The sequence below is a fragment of the Xyrauchen texanus genome, chromosome 13 (genome assembly GCF_025860055.1).
Source record: "Xyrauchen texanus isolate HMW12.3.18 chromosome 13, RBS_HiC_50CHRs, whole genome shotgun sequence".
Taxonomy (NCBI): Eukaryota; Metazoa; Chordata; class Actinopteri; order Cypriniformes; family Catostomidae; genus Xyrauchen; species Xyrauchen texanus.
Window position 1 is genome coordinate 34,320,742 of NC_068288.1, and position 24,981 is coordinate 34,345,722.

A 24,981-nucleotide genomic window follows, 5' to 3' on the forward strand; every position below is an offset into this window, starting at 1 on the left:
AAATGTGGTGTATCCACAGAACATTTTATAAATAAAAATAATAATAAAAAAAATCTAATTCTCATTAAAAGCTGGAATTCTTGAAATAAAAATATAACATGAGTGGTGTAGGATAATCTTTTATTATGATTTCTTTAAAATAATAAATGAAGCCATTTTATTTTACAACCCCAATTCCGAAAAAAAATTTGGGACAGAATGAAAAAATGCTAATAAAAGCAAAAATAAGTTGTTTGTAAATTACATTCACCCCTTGCTATTTTAAAAGCACTACAACTAAACATTATATGATGTTTTACCTTGTGAATTTCATTGTTTTGTTTTAACATACAGTAATTTCAAATCAGATGATTGCAACACATTCCAAAAAAGTTAGGACAGTCACCACTGAAACATAACACTTATTAAGCACTGAGTAAAAAAGTGGAATTTTCTCCCATTCATTCATTATGCAGGTCTTCAGCTACACAATTGTAGGGGGTCCTCATTGCCAACTTATTGTGGGCTTCGGGGACATGCAGAGACATTTTGGGGGGCAGGGGCTCAAGTGGGAAAAAAGGGCACTTCTCATAATTATTTATTTAAAAAAAAAATCTTTTTTTTTAAACAAAACTTTAAATATATTAACAACTCTGACTTCCTTACCAATTTATTTTAATTTCCTCACACTCACGCAATTGATTTATACTCAACAGATTTCTACAAAATAATCAGTTCACACAGAGACAATGGTCTTCTTTAGTATTCACTAGGTTTATCACAAGAGCAGGCAACAGCAAAGGAAACTATGCCACAATGTGCATGTTTTCTATGCTAGTAGTTTCAAGTATATATTTAGAATAAATGTCTGCACCAAGGAGAGGGACATAGTTTCACAAATAATTAGTTCATAAGGCAATAAATCATTTGAATTGTTTTGGTGTTATTGGGTTTGCATGTTCTCCCCGTGTCTGCGTGGGTTCTCTCCGGGTACTCTGGCTTCCTCCCACCATCCAAAAGACATGCAGGCTAGGTTAATTGGTGTCTCCAAAAAAATTGCCCTAGGTGTGGATGTGAGTGTGAGTGTATGTCTGTCTATGTGTGGCCCTGCGATGGACTGGCGACCTGTCCAGGGTGTCCCCCGCCTTTCGCCCAATGTTAGCTGGGATAGGCTCCAGCCCCCCGCGACCCTGTACACAGGATAAGCGGTTGACGATGGATGGATGGATGGATGGATGGATGGATGGATGGATGGTGTTATTGGAATACATAACACGTCAATGTATGCAAATTAGCACATTTTAATTAGTTAACACCTAATTTGCATATTAATATGTCGATTGTGATGATGTTATTAGACACAAATTTTACTGTATTCACCTGTACTGTCTCATTAATTACAGTACATTAGGAGGTATGGCCATGATATATTGCCTTAGCTAAACTTTAGCTAACTTATTACATTAGCTAGTAGCTCACGAGTCTTTAGCAAGACACAAGTTAAATATATTTGTCGTTTGGCTTTTGGCTGATTAGCAGTAAAGTCGAGGCAATGGTAGCTTAGTCTTTTGTTCATCACCACTTACCTCCACACAAGCCAAGAAAAACACAACTGGGATAGGAGCTGGGAGGGGCTGCTGTCCGCCTGTCTGATGTGCTGATGTGTGCTCCACTGCTGCACGGAGACGCGGAGGGAGAGAGAGAGGGAGAGAGAGAGAGAGAGAGAGAGAGAGAAAGAGAGAGGGAGGGAGGGAGGGAGGGCATCGGAACTCGACTTATTCTCATCTCCTGATATTTAGATTTTTTTATTCAATAAATATATTTGTTTGACAGGGAAACAGTGTGCAAACAAGAATATATATATATATATATATATATATATATATATATATATATATATATATATATATATATATATATATATATCGTATATATTCATTTATTTAATCAAATAAAAAATCACCCCAGAAAAAAAGTCACTTTTTCTCGAGGAAGAAAAAGGGCAGGTGCTCAAACCCCCCTTGATGTCTATGTGTGCACGTGCCTGGTGCGCTTCATAATGCACCACACTTTCTCAACTGGAGATGGTCAGGACTGCAGGCAGGCCAGTCTAGCATCCTAGCATCCATGGTTTGAAGTTGTCCTGCTGAAAATGCTGGGACGTCCCTGGAAAACACATATATACATGTATATGCTGCTCCAACATTTTTACATATCTGTATACATTAATGGTGCCCTCACGTATGTGCAAGTTACCCATGCCATGGGCTCTGACACACCCATGGCCCATACAGAGACTGGCTTTTGGACCTGATGCGGATAACAGCTTGGATGGTCCTTTTCCTCTTTGGCCTGGAGAACACAATGGCTGTGTTTTTGAAATGTGGACTCATCAGACCAAAAAACACGGTTCCACTGTTCTACTTTACATCTAAGATGAGACTGAGCCCAGAGAAGTCGGCAGCTGTTTCATACTGTCCCAACTTTTTGGGGGTTGTAAAATATTCACAAAGTCATGTTGTGTAACCAACCATTTTGTGAACATCAAGGTTGTGAACAAAACAAAAAAAACAAAAAAAAAAAACATTATTTTGTATATTCATATCAATATTTTTACATTGTTATGCAGGCACATTTGGTTCAGGTCATTTGGTGTTAACCTGATAATATGTCTTAATTTATTTATTTAAATACATATCTGTAAAAAAAACCTTGAAAAATATGTTTGAAATCTTTTTACATTTATGCACTCTGATGTATACAAAGTGCAAGGAAACCATTTTAATGCACTTTTCTTGATAGGTATACAACGTGAAATTTTTAAAGTCATCAAATCATTTGTTTTCGTAGAAAATACTATAAAATAGTCCCACAATTTTTTACATTTGTGAAACCAACATGAACTCACATTTCTATGAACTTGACTTATGTTTTCATTTAATTCTTTTAGCTAGATTTTTTAAATATTTCACATCAGACAAATGTATTTGTCAATGATCCAAGTCAAGTCAAGTCAATTTTATTTGTATAGCGCCTTTCACAACTCACATAGTTTCAAAGCAGCTTTACAGAAGATCAGCATTAACAGATGATAAAACTGTAATGTCTATAAAGTCGATGAATCATCATTGTGTAATTAGATAAAATACGATTCTTAATCATGTTTAAAAATAATTAAATAATAGTTGTATTAATAAAGCCAGTGAGCAAGCTGTAGGCGACTGTGGCAAGGAACACAAAACTCCATAAGATGTAGATTAATGGAGAAAAATAACCTTGGGAGAAACCAGACTCACTGTGGGGGCCATACAAAGTACATTTTTTAAGTATGCCTATGAGTGCCTTAAGTATTTGCTGTTGGTTCACCCACAAATGTAGATAAAATTGCATACACATGGTAATGGTAAAATGGGCCTCTGATTTATTTAGGTCTTTAACAGTCCATAATTTGTCATCTTATTTTTAGCGGTTGAATAAACCATGTGGATGAAGAGCACAGAAAATAAACACTGTTAATTTAATTGAAGGCTTCTCTTATCCTCTCCACAATCAAGATCACTGTAATGAAGCAGAAGCCCGCTCGTCTGTTACCACAGTATCCTGGCTGAGGGCCTGGCTGGTGTGATAAAGAGATAACAGGAGTGATGGGGAAAGTGATAGATGGAGAGGGAGAGGAGGAACTGGCAGTCTGCAGGCACCCAGTCCGGAAACCCAAAGCGGGCAGCAGTTACCCAGCACATCCCCTTTAAGCTGAAAACACTCATGCATGCTTACACTCTCTTGCCACACATGTTTACACATTACACATAGTGGAGAAATGCTCATGTGCATTTGTCCCCAAGGAAACTTTCAACATCTGTATGTCTGTTACTGAAGCACACCTTGTTAACACTTAAAAGCTACTTAATGCATAAAAATCACTGCTATATTGTATGTTTATCTTCTAAAGTATATGGTATATATCCATATTCTCCCTTTATTTAAGTTTCCCAGTCAGGTCAATAAGAATACAGGGCCTGAAGTAGTTGGCTGGTTGTGCAGTGAGCATGTTTTCTTGGTACAAGTGAAGTGCTATGATTCTTTGGCCCAAGAATGGCCAGGAGATGGCAGATTTGGGTTAAAAATGGCTAAAACTTGTCTCCTCAATTTGATTGCATGGTGCACAATTTGCTGACCTCAAGAGATTCAAATTCCATCATAATTTAACATAATGCAAACTGATGAAACTTTGTCAGCACCTAATCCCATTCTATATATATATATAGAATGGGATTAGGTCAAATGATAAAAAAATATATGTTTTAAAGAGTGTGGGGGACAAGAGCATATATATATATAAACGGTCTAAGAACCTTAAGTTGCTCTTGTCCCCCACACTCTTTAAAACATATATTTTTTTTATCATTTGACCTAATCCCATTCTATATATATATATAGAATGGGATTAGGTGCTGACAAAGTTTCATCAGTAAATATAAAACGGTCTAAGAACCTTAAGTTGCTCTTGTCCCCCACACTCTTTAAAACATATATTTTTTTATCATTTGAATTTTCTGCCAAATTAATCCAGTGTCTTCTCACCCACAATCATGCACCCACAGAATCAAATACATTGATTTATAAAAAAAAATAAAAAAATTAAATAAAAATGCTATATGGTTGGCTACTATTCGAATGGATGCCATGGATGGACTTTGCTTATGGTCTTGCAAAATGTTGCATTTAAATAATTTGAAATCTTATTTAACTATTGGAAGAGTTTAGTTAACCTTTTTTGTATTAAAGTGAGTAAAAATGTTGCAATGTAACTGCTCCTTTAAAATGTATTTACATAAAAAGCTCATGTGCTCATAATTTACATCCATGGTAGGAGTTTCAAATCATGAATGGAAAGACTCTAGCTTGCATCCACCATACTTCATGATAAATGCTTGACTTCTGTCAAGATCACCAATTCACTAGCTTTGCTGACACCACAAAATACCATTGGCACCCCTCTCTTTCAGATTATATAAGCTACATAGTATTCCCGGGATACCCAGCAGATTCAAAATAAATAAAGATCATAACAATGTTAATGTCAAAAGCGCTGTACAGTAAAGCCAACAAAACTTGGATACCCCAATGGAATTTGTGTGCACTGTGTGTAATGGAGGTCTGGTAGTCATTTGCACAGGGTGGATAAGGCCTAACACCTGCAGTCGTACATGTGGATTGGACTACATAATGACAGTGTGTGTGATATGAAACAAACTGGTAAGTAGTGGCTAGAATGTCATGAATGTAACAACGTGTATGAAAGCAAGTGTCCGTTACAGCACCTGTCCATCTGCCTAAAGAGGGATGTACATGTGTATGACACACACATTGCGGTGCACCAGCGCGCCGTTTCACACCGGAATTCAGCCAGCAACCCTGTATCCTGATGTGGTGAAAACCAGGCCTGCAAGGCATTCTGGGTATGGGAGGGGTGGAGGGTTATTCACACCACATCATCTTCATACACACACATTCACACTCATATGCACATACACAAACAAATGCACTTACTAATTCACACATATGCACACCTACACACTGCATCTCATTAAACCTTCCAAAGAGGGTTTAGGTTAGGACAACAGAACTATGCCTTCAGATTTCATTATTCCAGAATCATGTCTGAAATGAGAAATAATTGATATGAACTTGAAGAAATAATTGAAGTCCATAAATAACTGGAATCTGTTCAGTTAAGGTTTCAAAAAATGATCAACAGCATGAAATTTGGTTCATGATCAGGTAAAAGTGTTAACAAAGGTTTGATTTGAGGAAAAGATACGCAAGATGCCCTTTTGAATAACATAACTGACATTCCAAACTTGACTGAAAGTAGGCTGATCATGTGAATTGCTAATTGTTAATGAATGAATGAATCACTGATAATGTGTAACAAATATATTGTGGGTAGTTGCTATAAATTTCTAGTTGTTTGCCTGAGAAAGGGAAAAGATGACTGGCAGGTTAATACAGTTTGCTATAATTACTGCCTTCCTGCCTTCCTATGGTTTCCCACAGGTTACAATTATGACAAGAATAAATCTCATACTTTCACTAACTTGGAGAAAAAGAATAATAATAGTAACAAAAAGACATATATTTTATTACATTGGGCTATCCAAGGAGTATAATACATGTAGCAGGGAAAAAATTGGGAATAAATAAAATAGGGAAACAACTCGGGCACAAAGACTTTTCTTTTTTTTTTTTCTTTTTTTTTTTTTTCATAAAATGATTTATGAAGAATTACATGAATATATTCAGCAGTAATGTTTCCATCATGTTGATTAATTCATTTATTTATAATTGTCCTTCAATAGTCTATTTGCGATGTAATAATGGTAATGATAGTAAAAAAATTGTCAAATTGAAAAACTACAAACACTCTCTTGCTTTCACATGAAAGAAGATGCCTCTGTGTATGCTAGCTCTATATTTGTATAGAATTAATATAGTTAAATACTATTAAAAAATACAATACAGTATTTAGTTGTTTTTGGTGATTTTTGTTCTCTTGGCTTAAAAATAAATTTGCGGGAATACATTTTTTTTATAGGAAGTATATTAGGAGTGGGTACAGCTCCTTAAATTTACTTAGGAATTTCTTTTGCTATACAAGCTAAATGTATAGACGGGATATAAGTAAAGGATATTTTTATAAAATAAATAGCCCTATACCGCATGCAAAGAGCTTATCTTAACTACCACTGTTCTTCGAAACCTGTGGAAACTAAAGGACTCTGCCATATGTCATCTCCCACTCTCCATCACATTCACTCATTTACTCTTTCACACTCTCATCAAAGTGATGGAAAGATCTTATGATTGAGGGGAGGTGGTCAGCGGTTTCATGTTGTCACTGACCGTGCATGCCGATTTTGGCTAAAGAGAAATCGGCACACACTTGCTGAATTCTATGTGAGATCAGGCTGCACGAGACGTGTCTGCCAAGAGTCGATGGAGGAGGGCGTTGTATTGCTTCTTGAAGAAATACACACCTGGACCAAGGAACTGAGCACGCTGTTCTTCTCAGTGACAAAAGTGGCTACTTTTAGAACCATTTCATAAAGACAGACTTCTTTTTCTTAAGCGATGCAATTTATTTTCATTCTGTTATATCGGTTTCTAGCTAAGTGGGAGTTTAGATATATGTGAATGTAGCCCACTAGTTGTATATGATCTTTTGCTGTCCTTAAAGCAAGACTGAATTACATCTTGTTAAGATGTAGCTGATTAAATAACAGCAAAATAAATATGTTCTTAAATGTGAGACCCTACCTCTTTTCAGCTTTTATAATAGGCCTAGATTTATAATCAGGAAAATATAGAAGAAGAAGAAAAAAAAACTGTAAAGTAAAATAGCACTTAGGGCAAATATTGAAAAGGAAAAAAAATTCTGCATTAATTTTGGTCATAGCCTAAACACCAACACATTCTCACACCCCAACTCGTCACATACGGACGCTCGGGCAGGACCCCTTGGCGTCGCTTATTGACGCGCCGGGTGTGTTGTAACAATGTAATTGGAAACATTACGCAGACTGGATGCTGCTAAAGGGTGAAATGTGAATAAATGTCACCCTTTATTTAAGACTTATAGAGAAACGAATGGATGAGAAGCTGCCTAATGTTAAGTGGAGTTTCAGGTGTCAAGCTGGAAACGGGACTGACTCTAATTGGCTAGAAAAGCTCCATCCTGGCGGGAGGAGTCAACCCTTGGCCCCTGTCTCATAAAGTCTTTTGCATATAGGCTCTTTGACCAGTAGTTCGAGTACCTGTGTCAGTCCTTCCCGAAGCGTATCCTTGTACGGACGAGTTAAAAGAAAGTGGTCTGATACACGCGTGCTACAGCTCTGCCATGGAGTTGGAGTGACAGATAAGAAGGTCGGTTGTTGTTAATGGACTAAATGTTCCACCTAAATAACAGGATTTTGTTTAAGATATTAGGGTATCTGTCGTAACAATGTCATGTGAATCAGTTCACCCAAGCATATATAGCGGAGGAAATCAGTAATTAATTGTGGTATTTTTAAGGCGCGAGATCTTAATCTTTGAGGGCATCGCTCGCGCTCATCCTCTTGAAACTTAAGACTGAGTCTAACCGCGTAGACACACAGCAGACACGCGAACTCCTCTCCTCTCCGCTCAACGTTGTATTTATTATATATTCATTTACGTTTACGCTTTCAGGGGTGTACTAAAGCATTTTATGTGTAACGGTGGGGAAAGAGAGGGCACACATTTGGGAAATAAGCATTCAAGCTGGATGAACTTGCATGAACTTTTTTTTTAACCGCATCTACAGATGGAGCTCCCGGCGGAACCCCGGTGGATGATGCATGCTCATCATTCAGCCTTAATGGGTACCCCAGATTCAGTGGCTCCTCATCCTGGTTTAGGGCATCATGGCTCGGGATATATGGAGCCCGGAGCCCCGTTATTACCACCAGATGAGGTGGACGTATTTCTCAGACATTTGGACTCTCAAGGAAAAACCTATTATCACACACATGGAACCCACTCTCACACTCGTGCACGAATCTCTTATAGTCAAACACATGGTGAGTAGGCCTGGAGCATTATTGTCCTTACAGGAATTTTTTTTAATAGTTGCCTTTTATCCAGTTTTCAGTGCTTACATTTTATGCATAAATTGAGGTTTTCAATCCACGTTCCATAAAATTGTCGGTCATATTTATTAAATCATCTGGGTATGGAAAATAGGCTAGTGCTATTTTTATTTGTTATTTTTCTTTTCTTTCCCTTTTTTTTTTTTTTTTTACATCCATTATTATCTCCAAGCTTAATTTCCAAAAGAATGTGTACAGTTTAAAATCTTTCAATCGTTAATAAAAATGATTCATTAATGTTATGTTGGTTTAATTCTGTCTTAATATTCTGAAATTATCACTTTTCCTTTCTATATTCAATAAACACTGAATTCAGCATTTCAGCAAATTTGCACTTAGTTTGATAGCCATTTACGTAGATTTAAATATATTGGTTTTACGCATATTTTCTTGTTTTCTTAAATGGTCTGCACTTATATAGCGCCTTTGTAAACTTAACAGTATTCAAAGCACTTTACACTGTGACACATTCACCCATTCATACACACATTCATACACCAATGGCGGCAGAGGCGCTAGCCTCCCATTGGGAGCAACTTCGGGTTCAGTGTCTTGCCCAAGGACACTTCGGCATGTGGAGACATGTGGCCGGAATTCGAACCACCAATCCTGCGATAAGTGGCTGACCCACTCTACCAACTGAGCCACAGTAAAAAAAACTTTTAGGCTTTACACGTTTTGTTTTCTTCCATCAAATTATAACTATAATTTATCTATTGTTTTAATTGTTATAATAGACCCTATTGTTATACTATTGTTATAACTATGTTATAACTTATTACTGTGGTTAAAAGTAGTTTGATAACGCAAAGAAGTTAGAATAAAAAGTTGCCTATTCACGTAATAGCCAGGTGTCTTGACCACCTTTGTCATGGAGTAGTCTGACTCTACACAGTTACATTTCAAGTGTTTACAAAATTGTATTTTTTTTTTCTTTTTTGCAGCACGGCTTACGGGTGGCTCAATGTGTCGTCCCCACCTTATCCACTCTCAAGGACATTCTTTACTGGAGAACAGCAAGTCGACCCTGTCGGCGGTCCAACACCACAACAAATGGGCAGTCAGCCACCTGGGTAAAGCGGTTCTACATTCAGCAGGCGCTGAAAACTCTAATGGATTTTACATGGGCACCAGTACACCTGCCCCAGGTTCGATGCCTTGCCTGTCAATGACACAAGACTGCAGCCCTCAGCTCTACTGCCTACCCCCTACTCCACCCAAGGACGCGTCCCCTGACCCAGCGTGTGCTGCTGCTGTAAGAGATACTGGGAAGTACCATATGCAGCTTGTCGACGGGATGAAAATGGAGTGCTCTAGTCCAATCCGTAGTAATCTGGCACAGACTACATCACATATAGGCCTACCTTCTTATTCTGATTATGCTTTTGCGGGAGCACACGACTTGTCCAGCAGTATGTTTCATTCCAGAAGTTTGCTCGAGAGCAGTGCAAACAACATGATGTCAAAAAGCAAAAGCCGTGCTTTCTCAGGTAAACTCAGAGTTCACAGTTCACTGTCAGATGTGGAATGTGTAGCTTTAAACATCTTCTTATTTTACACAATTAGGACCACACTTACAGTGTTCATATAACAGTGTTATTACATTAAGTGGTCATGCTCCAGTAATTGGCTAGTATTGAACATGTAGGCTTACTTGCCTACTTTATATTATTTTATGGAGCAGCTTGCAAACACCCACTTTTATTGTTATTGCAATAAATTACAGTATATTAAGTTATGCGGACACTGTAATGTGTCAAGTGCTATTATAATTTGATGACTAGATTATCACAAGAGGCACAGTTTATGCATCTGTATTATAGATATGCACCTGTACAGTAAAAAAACAAAACAAATATAAAATGTAAAACAAATTATTTATTTTTTTGAATGTTTCAGGTGCAGTTCATTTGCACACTACTTCTTATAACATAGCACTCACAGAAGTGAAGAATCATATTTTGTATGTGTCCTTCATTGGTATTTGTTTATGGACATGATCATGTAGGTTTACATTTTTTGCACGAAGATGGACAGAGAATCATCTTGCATGCTGTTGAAAGATGTTATGAAGGAAGTGTGTGGTGCGCACCTTGTGCCAAATGGTGTTGTTTCTGGAACAGTTTTGAAGTTAGCACATCTGTCCTTTTGTGTTATATAATATTGTGATGTGAAAACTTATTTCACACATTCTCAAAAAAGATTACATAATGTTAGCTGCGATGTCTCAGTGCACAACCACACTACGCATTCATTGGACTCAGTATGAATAAGTTGCTTAAACTTATTTTCTTATCATTTCGTGCATCTCTGTGGATAATATATGGTGGAAGGGCGTGAATGTGTGAATTGTGGAGCAACATCAACTCCTCTGTGGCGGAGGGATGGAACAGGTCATTATCTGTGTAATGCATGTGGACTCTATCACAAGATGAATGGCCAGAACCGACCACTTATCAGACCCAAGCGGCGACTGGTAAGTGCCAGACACAGACACGTACACTTTTGCATACGCTTGCAAGCACAAACAGAGTTGCAACACGAACATCTTTTAGGACACTGCTCTAAAAACAAACTGAAGAAAACCATTGATAAAGGTTTGCCTGCTAACCTTTAACCTGCATTTTGCCCATATATTTGGGAAATGCCAAAGTTTTCACCCCATGACAAGGGTAAAGAAAAAAAGAAGCATTAAGGATTCTTCATCTAGACAGTCAGGTGATACATTTCAATAAAAAACACTGCTTGTGTATGTAAAGCTCTTGACAGTAATAACATTTACAGTTAAAATGGTAAAGGTTCTAAATAGTGACTACTAACATTGTGCCCATGTGATGTAAACTGTAAAATAGAAATCCGTAAAATGTATGGGTAAATTACCGACAGCTGTGTTTGCTAGAGATTTACTGTGAAAAATGCGGTAACCACGTTTCAAGCTTTACGGGATGTCATTTTGATGCCTGTATATTTTACGGTGCATTACCATTTTTATTATTAAATTATAAACTTGATACATTAAAGGTGCTATATGTAAGATTGACAACAAGCATTTGAAATGGGTACTACAGTCCAAATTAAAAATATTGAAGAGTTGTCTGCCTGGCCCCAGACTCGAAGCTCATGTGGGTTGCCAGAATGTTGACATGCAAATATAGCCAACACAGCATCTGTTTTAAAGGACTTCTGGACATTAAGCTGTCTCCATCTTCCAAAGGCATCTCCAATATGTATCCTTGTTTTACTACACCTCTGGTCATGGTTGTTTTTAGATGGATGGCAAGGCCTTTTAAGTCGGGTGGACTCTGTTATCTTTGATCCAGTTCATTTGCTGGCTTCCATGACTGCAGCATGCAGTGATGTATGCCAGCAAACTTGTTCAAATCTGCCAACCTGGCGGTGTTGAAATACTATTGGTGAGTGGGCAGTGGGCGGGATCACACAGGTCAAAATATAAACAGAAATTTCAGCCCAGAATGGAAACTTCAAAGTAGAATATACTGGCTGTAGCATTGTTATCGGAGAAGCCAGTATTTCAACTTAGCATGTTTTCCAATTCTCTAATGACATATTATGGTTATTTTATGATTTAGTACAGTATAAATATTACATATAGCATCTTTAACCTTCTGAAACTGTAAAAATCTGCTTTACACTTTATAATGTATTGGTAATCACTGAAGTAATTACAGAAGAGCACATGATGACATGAAATTCATCAATAGTGGCCCTTCTAGGAGCAATGACTAATAAACATGTAGACACAGAGCTTAGTGTCACTTACACAAACACTAAACACCATCAGGGTAACACGTGAAATTAAATAATGCAATAAACACGAACAAAACGACATAAAATATAACACAGAACAGCTCAAAGTACATAACTTCTATTAAAAATAAGAAGAAACTTTACTATTCCCATAAAACGTAATGAAATTTAATGGGTCATACAGGGAATTCTGGAAACCGGCTCGGTTACTAACCTAACCTCGGTTCCCTGAGAGGAGGGAACGAGTATTGCGTAAGTAGCTTACGCTATGGGAAAACTCAGTTTCTCAACAAATATTGAAGTCTTTATGTAAAACGCATTGCAGCTGCACAGCAGACAGTAATGAGCGAGGCAGCTCGGTCATTGGCTGTGCTGCGGCAACTGCTCGAACCAATGACGGGGCGACTCTGAACGCGCGACCAATGGGCGCGCGCCTCGTGTTCGCGCGCTCAGAGCCCGCCGAAATTAGCATAGCCAGGCTATATAATGGGCACCCCGTCATACGAGTTCCATTAGGTTCAATCACGGCAGCTTACCCAATACTCGTTCCCTCCTCTAAGGGAACCGAGGTTACGTTAGTAACCGAGTCGTTCCCTATCGAGAGGTCTCTCCTATTGCATAAGTAGCTTACGCTATGGGAACACCATGTAAAATGCCGTGCGTGCTGACTTCGCTCTATAAAGCCAGAGGCAGATGCCTGAGCCTTAAAGCAAAGTGATTATTCCATGAGCCGGCCAACGGCGAGCTACATAATGGGATAGTATAGAGCGCCCTTCCAAGGTGGTCCATAGTGGGGCGCTCATAGTACAAACACAAGCACATATCTTATGTACTGAGTTTTCTATGTACTGATATGCATAAAACATCCTCTAAGTCGGTCAGAGACGGACCTTATAAGGGAGGAGATAATGCTCAGCATATACATACTCCAGTCCATTCTACAGTCAGGCTGATAGAATGTTGGAATGCATTTTTCAATGTACTGATATGCATAAAAAATCCTCTAAGTCGGTCAGAGACGGACCTTATAAGGGAGGAGATAATGCTCAGCATATACATACTCCAGTCCATTCTACAGTCAGGCTGATAGAATGTTGGAATGCATTTTTTCTATGTACTGATATGCATAAAAAATCCTCTAAGTCGGTCAGAGACGGACCTTATAAGGGAGGAGATAATGCTCAGCATATACATACTCCAGTCCATTCTACAGTCAGGCTGATAGAATGTTGGAATGCAATGAGGGGACCTGTAGGTTATAAAACCTGATAAATGTCGAAGGCGAGGCCCAGCCCGCCGCCGCACAAATATCTTCAATGGGTATCCCACTCGACCAAGCCCACGAGGAGGCCATGCTCCTCGTAGAGTGAGCTCTGACGCCTAAAGGGCATTGAAGGCCCTTGGCTTCATAAGCTAGCGCTATAGCATCCACTATCCAGCGCGATATTCTTTGCTTTGAGACTGCGAGACCTTTAGTGCGGCCGCCAAAGCATACGAATAATTGTTCCGTCTGTCTGAACAGGGCAGAATGTTCCAAATATACTCTGAGCGCCCTGACCGGGCAGAGTAAATTAGCGTCGCTTTCGTCTGCTGGGGACGATAGCGCTGCCAGAGATATCACCTGTGCTCTGAAGGGTGTGGAGAGCACTTTAGGAATATACCCGTGCTTTGGCCTAAGGACAACTCTGCAGTCGTTAGGTCCAAATTCCAGGCAAGCAGCGCTTGATGACAGCGCGTGCAGGTCGCCCACTCTCTTGACTGAGGCGAGCGCCAGCAAGAGCGCAGTTTTGAGCGAGAGCTGTTTAAGGTGCACGGTTCGGAGAGGTTCGAATGGGGCACTCTTGAGTGAGTCCAGGACCGTGGCCAGGTCCCAGATCGGCACCGAGGTTCATCCTCCTGGTTCATCCTCCTAGCGCCTCTTAGGAAACGAATGATTAGGTCGTTTTTCCCTAATGAACGTCCTTTATCAGGATTGTGTGACGCCGCTATGGCAGCCACATAGACTTTGAGCGTGGAGGGTGTGTGGCCCGCCTCCAGCAGCTCTTGCAAAAAGGCGAGTACACTTGGTATCTCGCACGATTTGGGGTTCAAGCTCTTGGTATCACACCAGTCACTGAACACTTTCCACTTTTGGGCACATAAGCGCCTCGTAGAGGGTGCTCGCACCTCAGTGATGGTTCTCAAAACTCCACTGGGGAGGTTCTCGGGAACCCGTTGAGGGGCCATGCATGGAGGGCCCACAGATCGGGGCGGGGATGAAGAATCATCCCGTTGGCCTGCCTGAGGAGGTCTAGCCTCAACGGAATCGGCCATGGGGCAGATTGCATCATCTGCATCAGTTCTGGAAACCACGTTTGGTTGTTCCAGAGTGGGGCTACCAGAAGCACTGCACATCTCACTTCCCTGATCCGACTGATGACCTGAGGTAGCATCGTGATCGGGGGAAAAGCATACAAGGGGCGGCTCGGCCAGACTTGGGCGGCGCGTCCGTGCTCTTTGAGAAGAAAAGGGGGCATTGCGCGTTTTCCCTGGAGGCGAAGAGGTCGACCTCTGCCTCGCCAAAGTTTTGCCATAACCACTGAACCGTCAGGGGGTGGAGAGACCATTCTCCTGGGAGAACCTTGTCTCTGGACAGCATGTCTGCTCCCTGGTTCAGGGCGCCTGGCACATGCGCTGCTCTCAGCGAGCGCAGGTGGTGTTGTGACCATAAATGAGCTCCCTGGCCATAGAGTGCAGGGAGCTCGACCTGAGTCCACCCTGGCTATTTATATACGAAACTACCGTCATGTTGTCCGTTCGGACCAGGACGTGTTCGTTTTCAGGTACGGAAGCAGGGCTCTGAGAGCCAAGGCGACCGCTTTCATTTCCAGACAGTTTATATGTAGGCGCTTTTCCGGGTTTGACCAAAAGCCGGATACAGGCCTGCCCTCGTAAAGGGCCCCCCATCCTATTTTGGAGGCATCTGTCGTGATAATTTTTCTCCGCGTATTTACGCCCAGACTCACGCCGGTTTGATACCAGTTGACGGCTTTCCAGGGCGTCAGGGCTTTTATACAGCCGTGATTCGCTCTGATCAAAAAGTGGCCCGAGCGCCACGCGTGAGTGGGGACACGGCTCTTGAGCCAGCGCTGGAGAGGACGCATGTGCAACAATCCTAGCTGGAGTACCGCTGATGCCGAGGCCATGAGACCGAGCATTCTTTGAAATCATTTGACGGGGCTTGTGCGCCCGTTCTGAATGATGTTGCAAGGCGTCGAATAGAGAGTGCACGCTCTGATGAGAGGCGCGCTGTCATCTGCACTGAGTCTAGCACTATTCCCAGAAAAGAGATATTCTGGCTGGGGGATAGCACGCTCTTTGCAAAATTGATTCTCAGACCCAGGCATTCTAGATGGCTGATAATCCAAGATCTGTGCGTCATTAACTGACCCTCTGATTGTGCTATGATTAGCCAATCGTCGAGGTAATTCAGTATTCGCACTCCCGCTGTCTCAGGGGAAAGTGCCGCGTCCATACATTTCGTGAATGTACGGGGGCCAATGATAGGCCGAATGGTAGTACTGTGTACTGGTATGACTGTCCCTCGAGCGAATCTCAGAAAAGGCTTGTGATGAGCGCTATCGAATGTGAAAGTAAGCGTCTTTCAAATCCACTGATAGAAACCAATCCCGAGGCGAACTTGCGCGAGGATATGTTTGGTTGTTAACATTCTGAACGAGCGAATCATTAAAGCTTTGTTCAGATGTCTGAGATCTAGGATGGGGCGGAGGCCACCGTCCTTTTTCGGGACGAGAAAATAGCGGCTGTAAAAATCCGCCTCGCTCATAGAGGGAGGAACAGTTTCTATAGCGCCTTTCTCTATCAGTTTGAGCACCTCGGTGCGTAGAACATGTGACACATCTTTCCTCACTTTCGTCTCGACCACCGCTGAAAAGCGGGGTGGTCTCGTGGCGAATTGAAGTGAGTAACCGTGTTTTATTATGTTCAAAACCCATTTTGGCATGTCGGGGATTTTTTCCCAGGCTTTTGCTCGCACAGATATGGGCTGAATGTTGGCTGGGGGCGTGTCGCAGTGACGTATGGGCCCCACCGGCAAATTGCCTTTTTGCCTACAGCTCCCAGAGGCGCAGGTGCGCGCTGAGCAGCCGTGTTGAGTGCCGAGTGCAGGGGTGCGTGTGAGCTTACAGGCACGCACGCTATCTCCGTAATGCTCGCATCGTGAGCTGGAGAAATGTTTGAAACTGTATAGACAGTGTTTACAGGTGGGGGTGCATACATTGTAATAGGCACGCGCGCCACTTTCATAAAGCTTCCCGCTCTTAGCGGGGAGTTTCTTAACTCGTGCGTCGCATCTGTGATGCTTGCGGCATGAGACAGAGAACTGTTTGAAACTGTATGTGCAGCTCTTATGGGTGGGGGTGCATCTACTGTAGTAGGCACGCGCGCCACTTTCATAAAGCCTCCCGCTCGCGGCGGGGTGTTTTTGGCCATGCATACAGTGTTTGTAACTGCAGGAATGCGCACTTTAGTGTGGACAAGTGACCCCTTAGTAACACAGGCAGAAAATGTGCTAACACTGAGCTTACAGCTCTCAGAGGCGCGGGCGCGCGCTCAGCAGCTGTGTTGAGTGCCGAGTGCAGGGGTGCGTGTGAGATTACAGGCACGCGCGCTATCTCCGTAATGCTCGCAGCAAGAGCCGGAGAAATGTTTGAAACGACAGTGTTTACGGGTGGGGGTGCATACATTGTAATAGGCACGTGCGCCACTTCCCTAAAGCTTCCCGCTCTTAGCGGGGAGTTTCTTGGCTCGCGCGTCGCATCTGTGATGCTCGCGGCGTGAGCCAGAGATCTGTTTGGAACTGTATGGGCAGCGCTTATGGGTGGGGGTGCATCTACTGTGGTAGGCACGCGCGCCACTTTCATAAAGCCTCCCGCTAGCGGTGGGGTTTTTGGCCATGCATACAGTGTTTGTGTGTAGGGGTGCGTGCAGGACAGCAGGCACGCGTGCTACATTTATAGTATTTCCCGCTTTTACTGGGGAAGTATTTATAACTGTGGGAACAGTGCTTGTGTGTAGTGGTGCATACATGACAATAGGCACACGATCTACATTTATGGGGCGTCCAGCTCGAGCTGGGAAAGTATTCGGCACTGTTTGGACAGTATTGATATGTGGGAGTGCGCACTTTAGTGTGGACATGTGACCCCTTAGTGACACAGTCAGAAAATGACTCTTTTTGTGATTTCTGTGTGTTGCCGTGAAAACGGCGTTTGATTGCAGGTGAGCGAGTTCTGTGACTGGCCCATTGACTGCTGTACAGACATTTCCAGCCGCCTGTAAGGGGACTGGGTAATGTTTTACACGTTTTGCTCGCTGCAGTGAAGCGTTCAGCGAACTCTCTTACCGTGCTGGTGCCCGTGCTCGTGTCCGCTAATGTCGACGGCGCGGGGTCGAAGGCCGAGCCCGGCCAGTCGTCGGATGCAGCGCCAATTGGAAAGGCTGTCATCCTTTTCACCGTCGTCCCCTGGCGCGCCGAACGAGATGAGACCCACTGCTCTGTTGGAGGGGTGCTGGTCCGTCTGCGTGAATTGGACTGGCGGCGGGAGTTCTCGGGTGGTGGTGAAGCACGCGGGACTGGCCCGGCGTGGCGTCACTGAAGTCCGCGTGCTCTGGCGGCCTCCGTGGCGGCACTTTTTCTTGCACGGCTCTAACAGAGGGACGGCAGCACGGTGGTAGCAGGCTCGTTCGCGGCGAAGGCGGCGAGCGAGCTGGCTCGTTGAGGCCCAGGGAGTCACATTCGGGGCATCCGCCTCGAGTGAAAGCAGCTTCTGCGTGGTCAGGTCCCAGGCAGCGAGTGCAGATAATGTGACGGTCCCTGTCAGGAAGAAGGCCTCTGCACGAGGCGCAGGTCGAAGGCATTTGGAACAACGCCTCGAATTTGCTCTTTTACTAAATACAAAAAGTGTCACAAAGGCGAACAATTGCAAAGTAGCTTAGTAAAAAGGATATAGTGATGCGCGCCGGATGGCGTAGCAGAAGGCTTCGAAGGCGGCTGAAGACGCCGGCGTCCTCTTAGCAGTCCTGCTGTAGGCTTGTCAACGGCGGGCGAAAGACTCCAACAATCCGGAGGATCCAGCGAAAAGGAGGTCTTCGCTGAAGGAGATTAAATCTAAAGGAACTCGTATGACGGGGTGCCCATTATATAGCCTGGCTATGCTAATTTCGGCGGGCTCTGAGCCGCTGAAGCATGCGTAGCGCCCATTGGTCGCTGCGTTCAGAGTCGCCCGTCATTGGTTCGAGCAGTTGCCGCAGCACAGCCAATGACCGAGCTGCCTCGCTCATTACTGTCTGCTGTGCAGCTGCAATGCGTTTTACATAAAGACTTCAATATTTCTCGAGAAACGGAGTTTTCCCATAGCGTAAGCTACTTACGCAATAGGAGAGACCTCTCGATAGGGAAACCCAATTACGGTTTTTTAATGTAATTTTAACAATAATTTACCTTTAAAAAGTACATGTACTAATAGTATCAATTAAACATAGTATACATTTTTACCGTTAATTATACAGGAAAATCATACTTTTTACTTCTAAAATAAATTTTTTAGCATTTCAGCATTTTATTTTTAAATATATTATAACTTTTTACCATATATTTCAAGGTAACTAATAGTTAACCAATAAAAATGTTTTACAGTAGCACTTTTAGAGTATTTTACTGTTAAAATTACGGACATTTTATAAGTATATGATGGTGGTAGTGACAGAGAATATGTATTGAGACTGGAGAATAACAGAGAAATAGAAAGAGAAAGTCTTGTGTGTTTATGTGATGGACCACTGAAGATGCCTTTTCACTGCATCCAAGCTTTTGGAATTACAGTAAACGTGTGATTAAATACATAAGTCATTTATTTCTGAACACGCAAAACCTATATATTTAATGAATTTCTGATTCATATTTGCTGAATTAGAGTTGTAGTTGCTGTTAATGATCATAATATTAACAATAAAAACAGTAATAATGATAAATAATACTATTAATTAATGATAAATACAGAGAGAATATTAATCCTGTTTTTTTTTTTTCATTCATTCATCTGCTCAACAAAATCACACTCAGTAATATCATTCTGAGATATACCTCTGGGAGCTTCGCCTTCAATGAATAAAATCCAGAATACAGACTTCCGGTTCACAGCTTATTCACAATACGTACACAATGCATGATGATGATGATAGAAAGCACTTAAATATGAAAACAGACAAATCTGGGAATCTGCTTTTTAAGGTCCAAAAAAGAGGACATGTATGTGAAAAGATGACTATGGTCTCCCTAGTTTTCATTTAAAAATCAGCAGATTTGAGGGACGTACCATTTGGAATTATCCGTCAGTGTTTTAAAAAAATAGGCAAATGATGGTGTGCACCCCCCGAACTAATGTCAGTTGCATAAATTAGTTCACATTTAATATATAGTCTAGTCAAAAAAAGCATTTTAATTTTCATTCCAAAATGTCAACAAAATGAAGTAATCTTTAATCAAATAAACAAAAATAAATACAGTTTTAGAAATTCTGTTTTGTTAAATATTACACAATTCAACTTGATGGACTTTTTTTTTATTAAAATAGTAGTACAACTACACTCAGCAAGGAACATTATTGTTTTTCTGCAAAGCCTACTTTAAAACTACATTTGTGTGATTAGATATGAGTAAAGAGAAGAAAATATTTTAACATTAGTAACCATTCAAATAAATATTTCAAGTAGGCTATAGGCTTATTATAATCTGATGAGGGGACTGCTATGCAGACATCTGCAGAACTGCTATCGTGACTAAAAAATGAAGGAAAACACCTAATAAATCAGCTTGAAAGTGGCTGCCTCGATGGATTTTGTATGACCCTCTTTCTGAATGTATTAGCTGTAAATTAGACTGACAAGCTTCGGAACTCATGCTTTTATTCAGTGTGTGACGAGCGCTGGTGCACCAGTCAGCTACAGGTCGTATATTTCAAGAGGGCCTGTCGAGACAGGTCGGTCCATTTATTTCCGTGGCAGGATGTCTGTCCGGTACCGATAACTTCGCGAACTTCGGAAGAGCTTCCGTTCGCGGTTGTTTTCTCACTCTATTTTTCTGACATATGGAGAGTCTACAATAGCTCCTTGAGCACCTCTCCACAAGACAGGCAAAAATATATAAGAGATGGGAAAGGCGTTAAACGAGTCACGTATATGCTATAATTACGTTAAATTATGGTTTGTTTAAGGGCGTAATTTTAGAGATAATAACAAAGATTCTGACCAGGCCAGTATGCTGTTTCTTTGTTTTGTTTTATTTCTTAATTACATTGGCTTCATAACAAATAAAAAAGTCCTACTGTTAACATTAAGCTCTGAGGAGATATTTTTCTGTACATGATTGATATATATATATATATATATATATATATATATATATATATATATATATATATATATATATATATATATATACACACACACACACAGGGTTGGGAGGGTTACTTTTGAAATGTATTCCTCTACAGATTACAGAATACATGCTGTAAAATGTAATTTGTAATGTATTCTGTAAGATTACTCAATGTCAGTAATGTATTCTAAATACTTTGGATTACTTCTTCAGCACTGGTAGATTTTTTTCACTTGTTTTGACTATAAAACCTCTGTCAGTACAGTAAGACAAAATACACATGTTAAAAATACATTATCTGAAAAACATAAATATCTTGTGCAGTGTTGTTTCTAAAACAAGATTCATCAAATTGATCTTGTTTTAAGGATTTTTAGATATTTTTACTGGAAAACAATTAAAAAATTGTGATCAAGAATAAGATTTTTGTCCTAATATCAAAGATCTTAATAGAAAAAAGAAATTATAATCTAACGTGAATTTTCTTGATAAAAAAATATGATTGTGCTGGTAACATGTGCATGTAAAATGGCTAGAAATAGCATTTTAGTTTAGCGTAAAGCTGACAATTTACACACTGTTTATTTCTATTTATTCTGCTCCAAACTTACTTCAAACTTTTCCATCTGAAAGGACTAAATATTAAATGAAACAAATGACAATAAAATGTAAAGTAATCTCTTCAGTAATCAAAATACTTTTTGAATGTAATTGTATTCTAAATTACTTAAATTGTAACTGCAGTAGAATACAGTTACTTATATTTGTATTTTAAATACGTAATCCCGTTATATGTATTCCGTTACTCCCCAAACCTTTCTATATAGTACTGTGCAAAAGTCTTAGGCACTAGATACTTCACAAAAACATTTGTCTTAAGATGATTATTTATATTTTCAGTTTTAGTGTGTCAATAGGAAATATACATTTTAGGCTCCCAAACATTACTTTTGCAAATAGATCCAACAACTAAGAAAAACTGTATCCAGGTGTACCTAGTATAATTGGTGCTGTTTTAAAGGAAAAGATGGTCACACCAAATATTGATTTAGTTTTTTTTAGTTTTTTTTTATGTTTACTGGACTTTGTATGACATTAATTGATAAATGAAAAATATTTATGTCATTATTTTTGAAGACAACCTCACTATGCAACATTTTTCCCAAGTGCCTAAAACTTTGCACAGTACTGTGTATATATATATATATATATATATATATATATATATATATATATATATATATTGCAAAGCTTAAAGGTCTAATCTAAATATTTATTATTTTCATAACATTATGTCTATCATATAATTTCAGTCATATTCTTTTTTAAATTTCAGTGTTTTAATGGAGACAAAAAATCTCTTCCTGTTAAAATTAATTTAAATAACATTTACTTTTAATAACTTAAAAAAAAAACCTTTTTTTCTACATGCCATTTCAACTTTCAAGCCAGAGCATACAAATCTTGCTACAGGCTTCCTAATATCGGACGTGAAACTGTTTTTTCCCTCCTGCATGACCTACTTAAATTATTTTGTTCTTAAGTTTTATGTTCTGTCATTGTCCATTGTCTTGGCATTTTATCTCTGTGTTTTTGTGTGATATGTATGTGGCAGTCAGCATCTAGTCGAGCAGGAACCTGTTGTGCCAACTGCCATACAGGCACCACCACACTTTGGAGACGTAATGCCAATGGAGAACCTGTGTGTAATGCCTGTGGTCTGTACTACAAACTACACAACGTAAGTGGCACTGGAACTTTGTATAGACAGAGCCCACCAAACTGAATGATCTAGAATGATCGTGGTTTTTATTTGGATATTTAATTACACATATACTGTACTTTATATGCCTTTCCTAAATGCATACTTGTTAGAGGACTTGTAAGGGTTCTCAAAGAATTGTTTATGATTGAACTGAGAACAATTGCCCAAGAATTGCTTAAATTACCTAGCTTGTACTTAAAAATTTGCTATTTTTTATGTTGAATCTGCTGGCTATGACGGGGAGATGCTGAATGACTCAGTCAGGCTTCCTTAGCAACCAGTTGGCCCGGTTGCTAGGGTGGGAAGTGTCACGCTGATTCTCGCTCTTGGTGGGGCACGTGGTGAGTTGTGTGTGGGTGTCACGGAGAACAGCGTTGGCCTCCATGCGCGCTAAGTCTCTATGGTAACCTGCTCAACAAGCCACGTGATAAGATGTGCGGATTGACTGTCTCAGATGCAGAGGCAACTGAGATTTGTCCTCCGTCACCCGGATTGAGGCGAGTCACTACGCCACCACCAGGACCTAGAGAGCATTGGGAATTGGGCATGCCAAATTGGGGAGAAAATCCCCCCAAAATAGAAACCTTTAGTTTCATTGTTGTACAAATGGTGTACGATATCTCTGTATTTTTTGCATTCAGGTGAACCGCCCCCTTACAATGAAGAAAGATGGGATTCAGACCCGCAATAGGAAAATGTCTAGGAAGCCTAAGAAGAGGATAGTGGAACATTTTCCACAGTTTGACAGTTGTGTGCATGATAAACCATCCACCTGTAGCCACATGGCCACTATGCCCCACCCCTTCAATATGACCCCACCCTTACAATTACATTCTGCATTCGGTCACACCAATTTAGTCACTGCCATAATTTGAGAGACAATACCATATTAAACACATATTAAAACATACCTAATGAACCACAGCATCCATTTTATTAATGATTCAGCCTTAAATATTAGTCCAAATGTTCATTATGTAAGATGTTGTTAAAATGCTTTGTTCAATTTTTTATATGAAATTATATATTGTCTTGGTCTGCGCTTTATTTAGTGGATTCTCGTTTTGTCAAAATGTATTTTAAGACAACATAGAATCTGACTGTACACCAAGAGTTTAACGAATTAACTAGGCACTATCAATTAATAATAAATAGACCATATTTATTCAAATCATAATCACAAGTACAACAATTTTATGCCAGATTAAATCCCCTTTATGCCCACACCTGCCTCATTGAATCTAATCCCTAATCTAATACTGCACTGTATTTTATGGAACTGTGAAAAAGGAAGGAGAACGTCTTCCCCCACATAACGACTGCTGGCGTCCTGTTTCAACTGCATTAGGATTTTAAAGATCATATTATAAATAGTTTGCAAGTCTCTCTTTAAACCATTTTGTTATTATATAATTATTGCTTTAATTTATTTATTTCTTTATTCATATTTTCAAGCTTTATATAAAAATGCTTATATCAACATTAGTATCTTCTCTGAACACACACATATTTACACACATAAAATGTAAACAGAACACACACTTTTTTACTGTGTACCTGGATTTTGGTTAATAAATTATTTAAACACTATATCTTATGACTCCTTGCCTTATTTGCAAAAAGTTACAAAATGCGAGTGAGGATATGCTGCAAACATATTTAGACAAAAAGGACATGTTTTACAGAGTCTTACACAAACACACACGGCTAAACAGCTTATCAGCATCCTGACTGGACTGAAGCAGTGAATGAAGAGCAGGACACTAGAGAGACAAGTGGAAATGGAGAGATGAGATAAAGAAGAAAGAGCAGAGAGAGTCTTCAGGCTTTGTGTTCAGGATGACTTGTGGCCTGGATAAAAGCAGCCTTTTGTCACTGGAGTCCCTGCTCACTCATTACATCTTGCGTTTAGACAATCATCAAAGTTCCAAAGGTTGTATACCACAGTAGAGCAACAAGGGCTGGTTAGATTTCTAACTACATTTCAATTTGCAAGTCATTGTATTATGACTCTGTACATTTTATTTAAACTCAAATGGCTGTGATGCCTTTGTACAATACTATCAGCACAATTACGTACCACTCATGGAAAGATCCAGGAGCTTTCTTTTACAGCTTAAGATACTCCAACCAAATAAAAAAATGAAACAGGTCTGGACAAATCTAGTATTCTCTAATGTTGCTGAAGATATTTTTAGGCATATTTCCTGTCAATATCTTAGGGATTTGAGGTCATCCTTCACACATATTGGCCAGCTATTATTCTTTCACCTGTGTCTCTCAGTATCTCATTACTTAGTCAAAGTCCATGCCTCTTATGTCCCTGTATATCTCTAACCTAAATCACTTTGCTTTTGTTTACC

General features: G+C 40.1%; 1 protein-coding gene across 1 annotated transcript; it reads left to right on the forward strand.

Moving 5' to 3' along the window:
- The first annotated feature begins 7,812 nt into the window (after positions 1–7,812).
- On the forward strand, positions 7,813–24,170 carry LOC127654255 (GATA-binding factor 2-like). The gene is made up of 6 exons (XM_052141370.1): positions 7,813–7,902; positions 8,324–8,579; positions 9,593–10,138; positions 10,982–11,124; positions 22,469–22,594; positions 23,260–24,170. Exons 2-6 carry the CDS (start codon positions 8,324–8,326, stop codon positions 23,491–23,493), a joined length of 1,305 nt encoding a protein of 434 aa, XP_051997330.1. The 5' UTR covers positions 7,813–7,902; the 3' UTR covers positions 23,494–24,170.
- Positions 24,171–24,981: the final 811 nt, after the last annotated feature.

Coding starts and splice junctions, on each gene's coding strand:
- LOC127654255 (XM_052141370.1), top strand. CDS start 8,324: ATGGAGCTCCCGGCGGAACCCCGGTGGATGATGCATGCTCATCATTCA. Junction 8,580..9,592: donor CTCTTATAGTCAAACACATG/GTGAGTAGGCCT, acceptor TCTTTTTTGCAG/CACGGCTTACGGGTGGCTCA. Junction 10,139..10,981: donor CAAAAGCCGTGCTTTCTCAG/GTAAACTCAGAG, acceptor ATATGGTGGAAG/GGCGTGAATGTGTGAATTGT.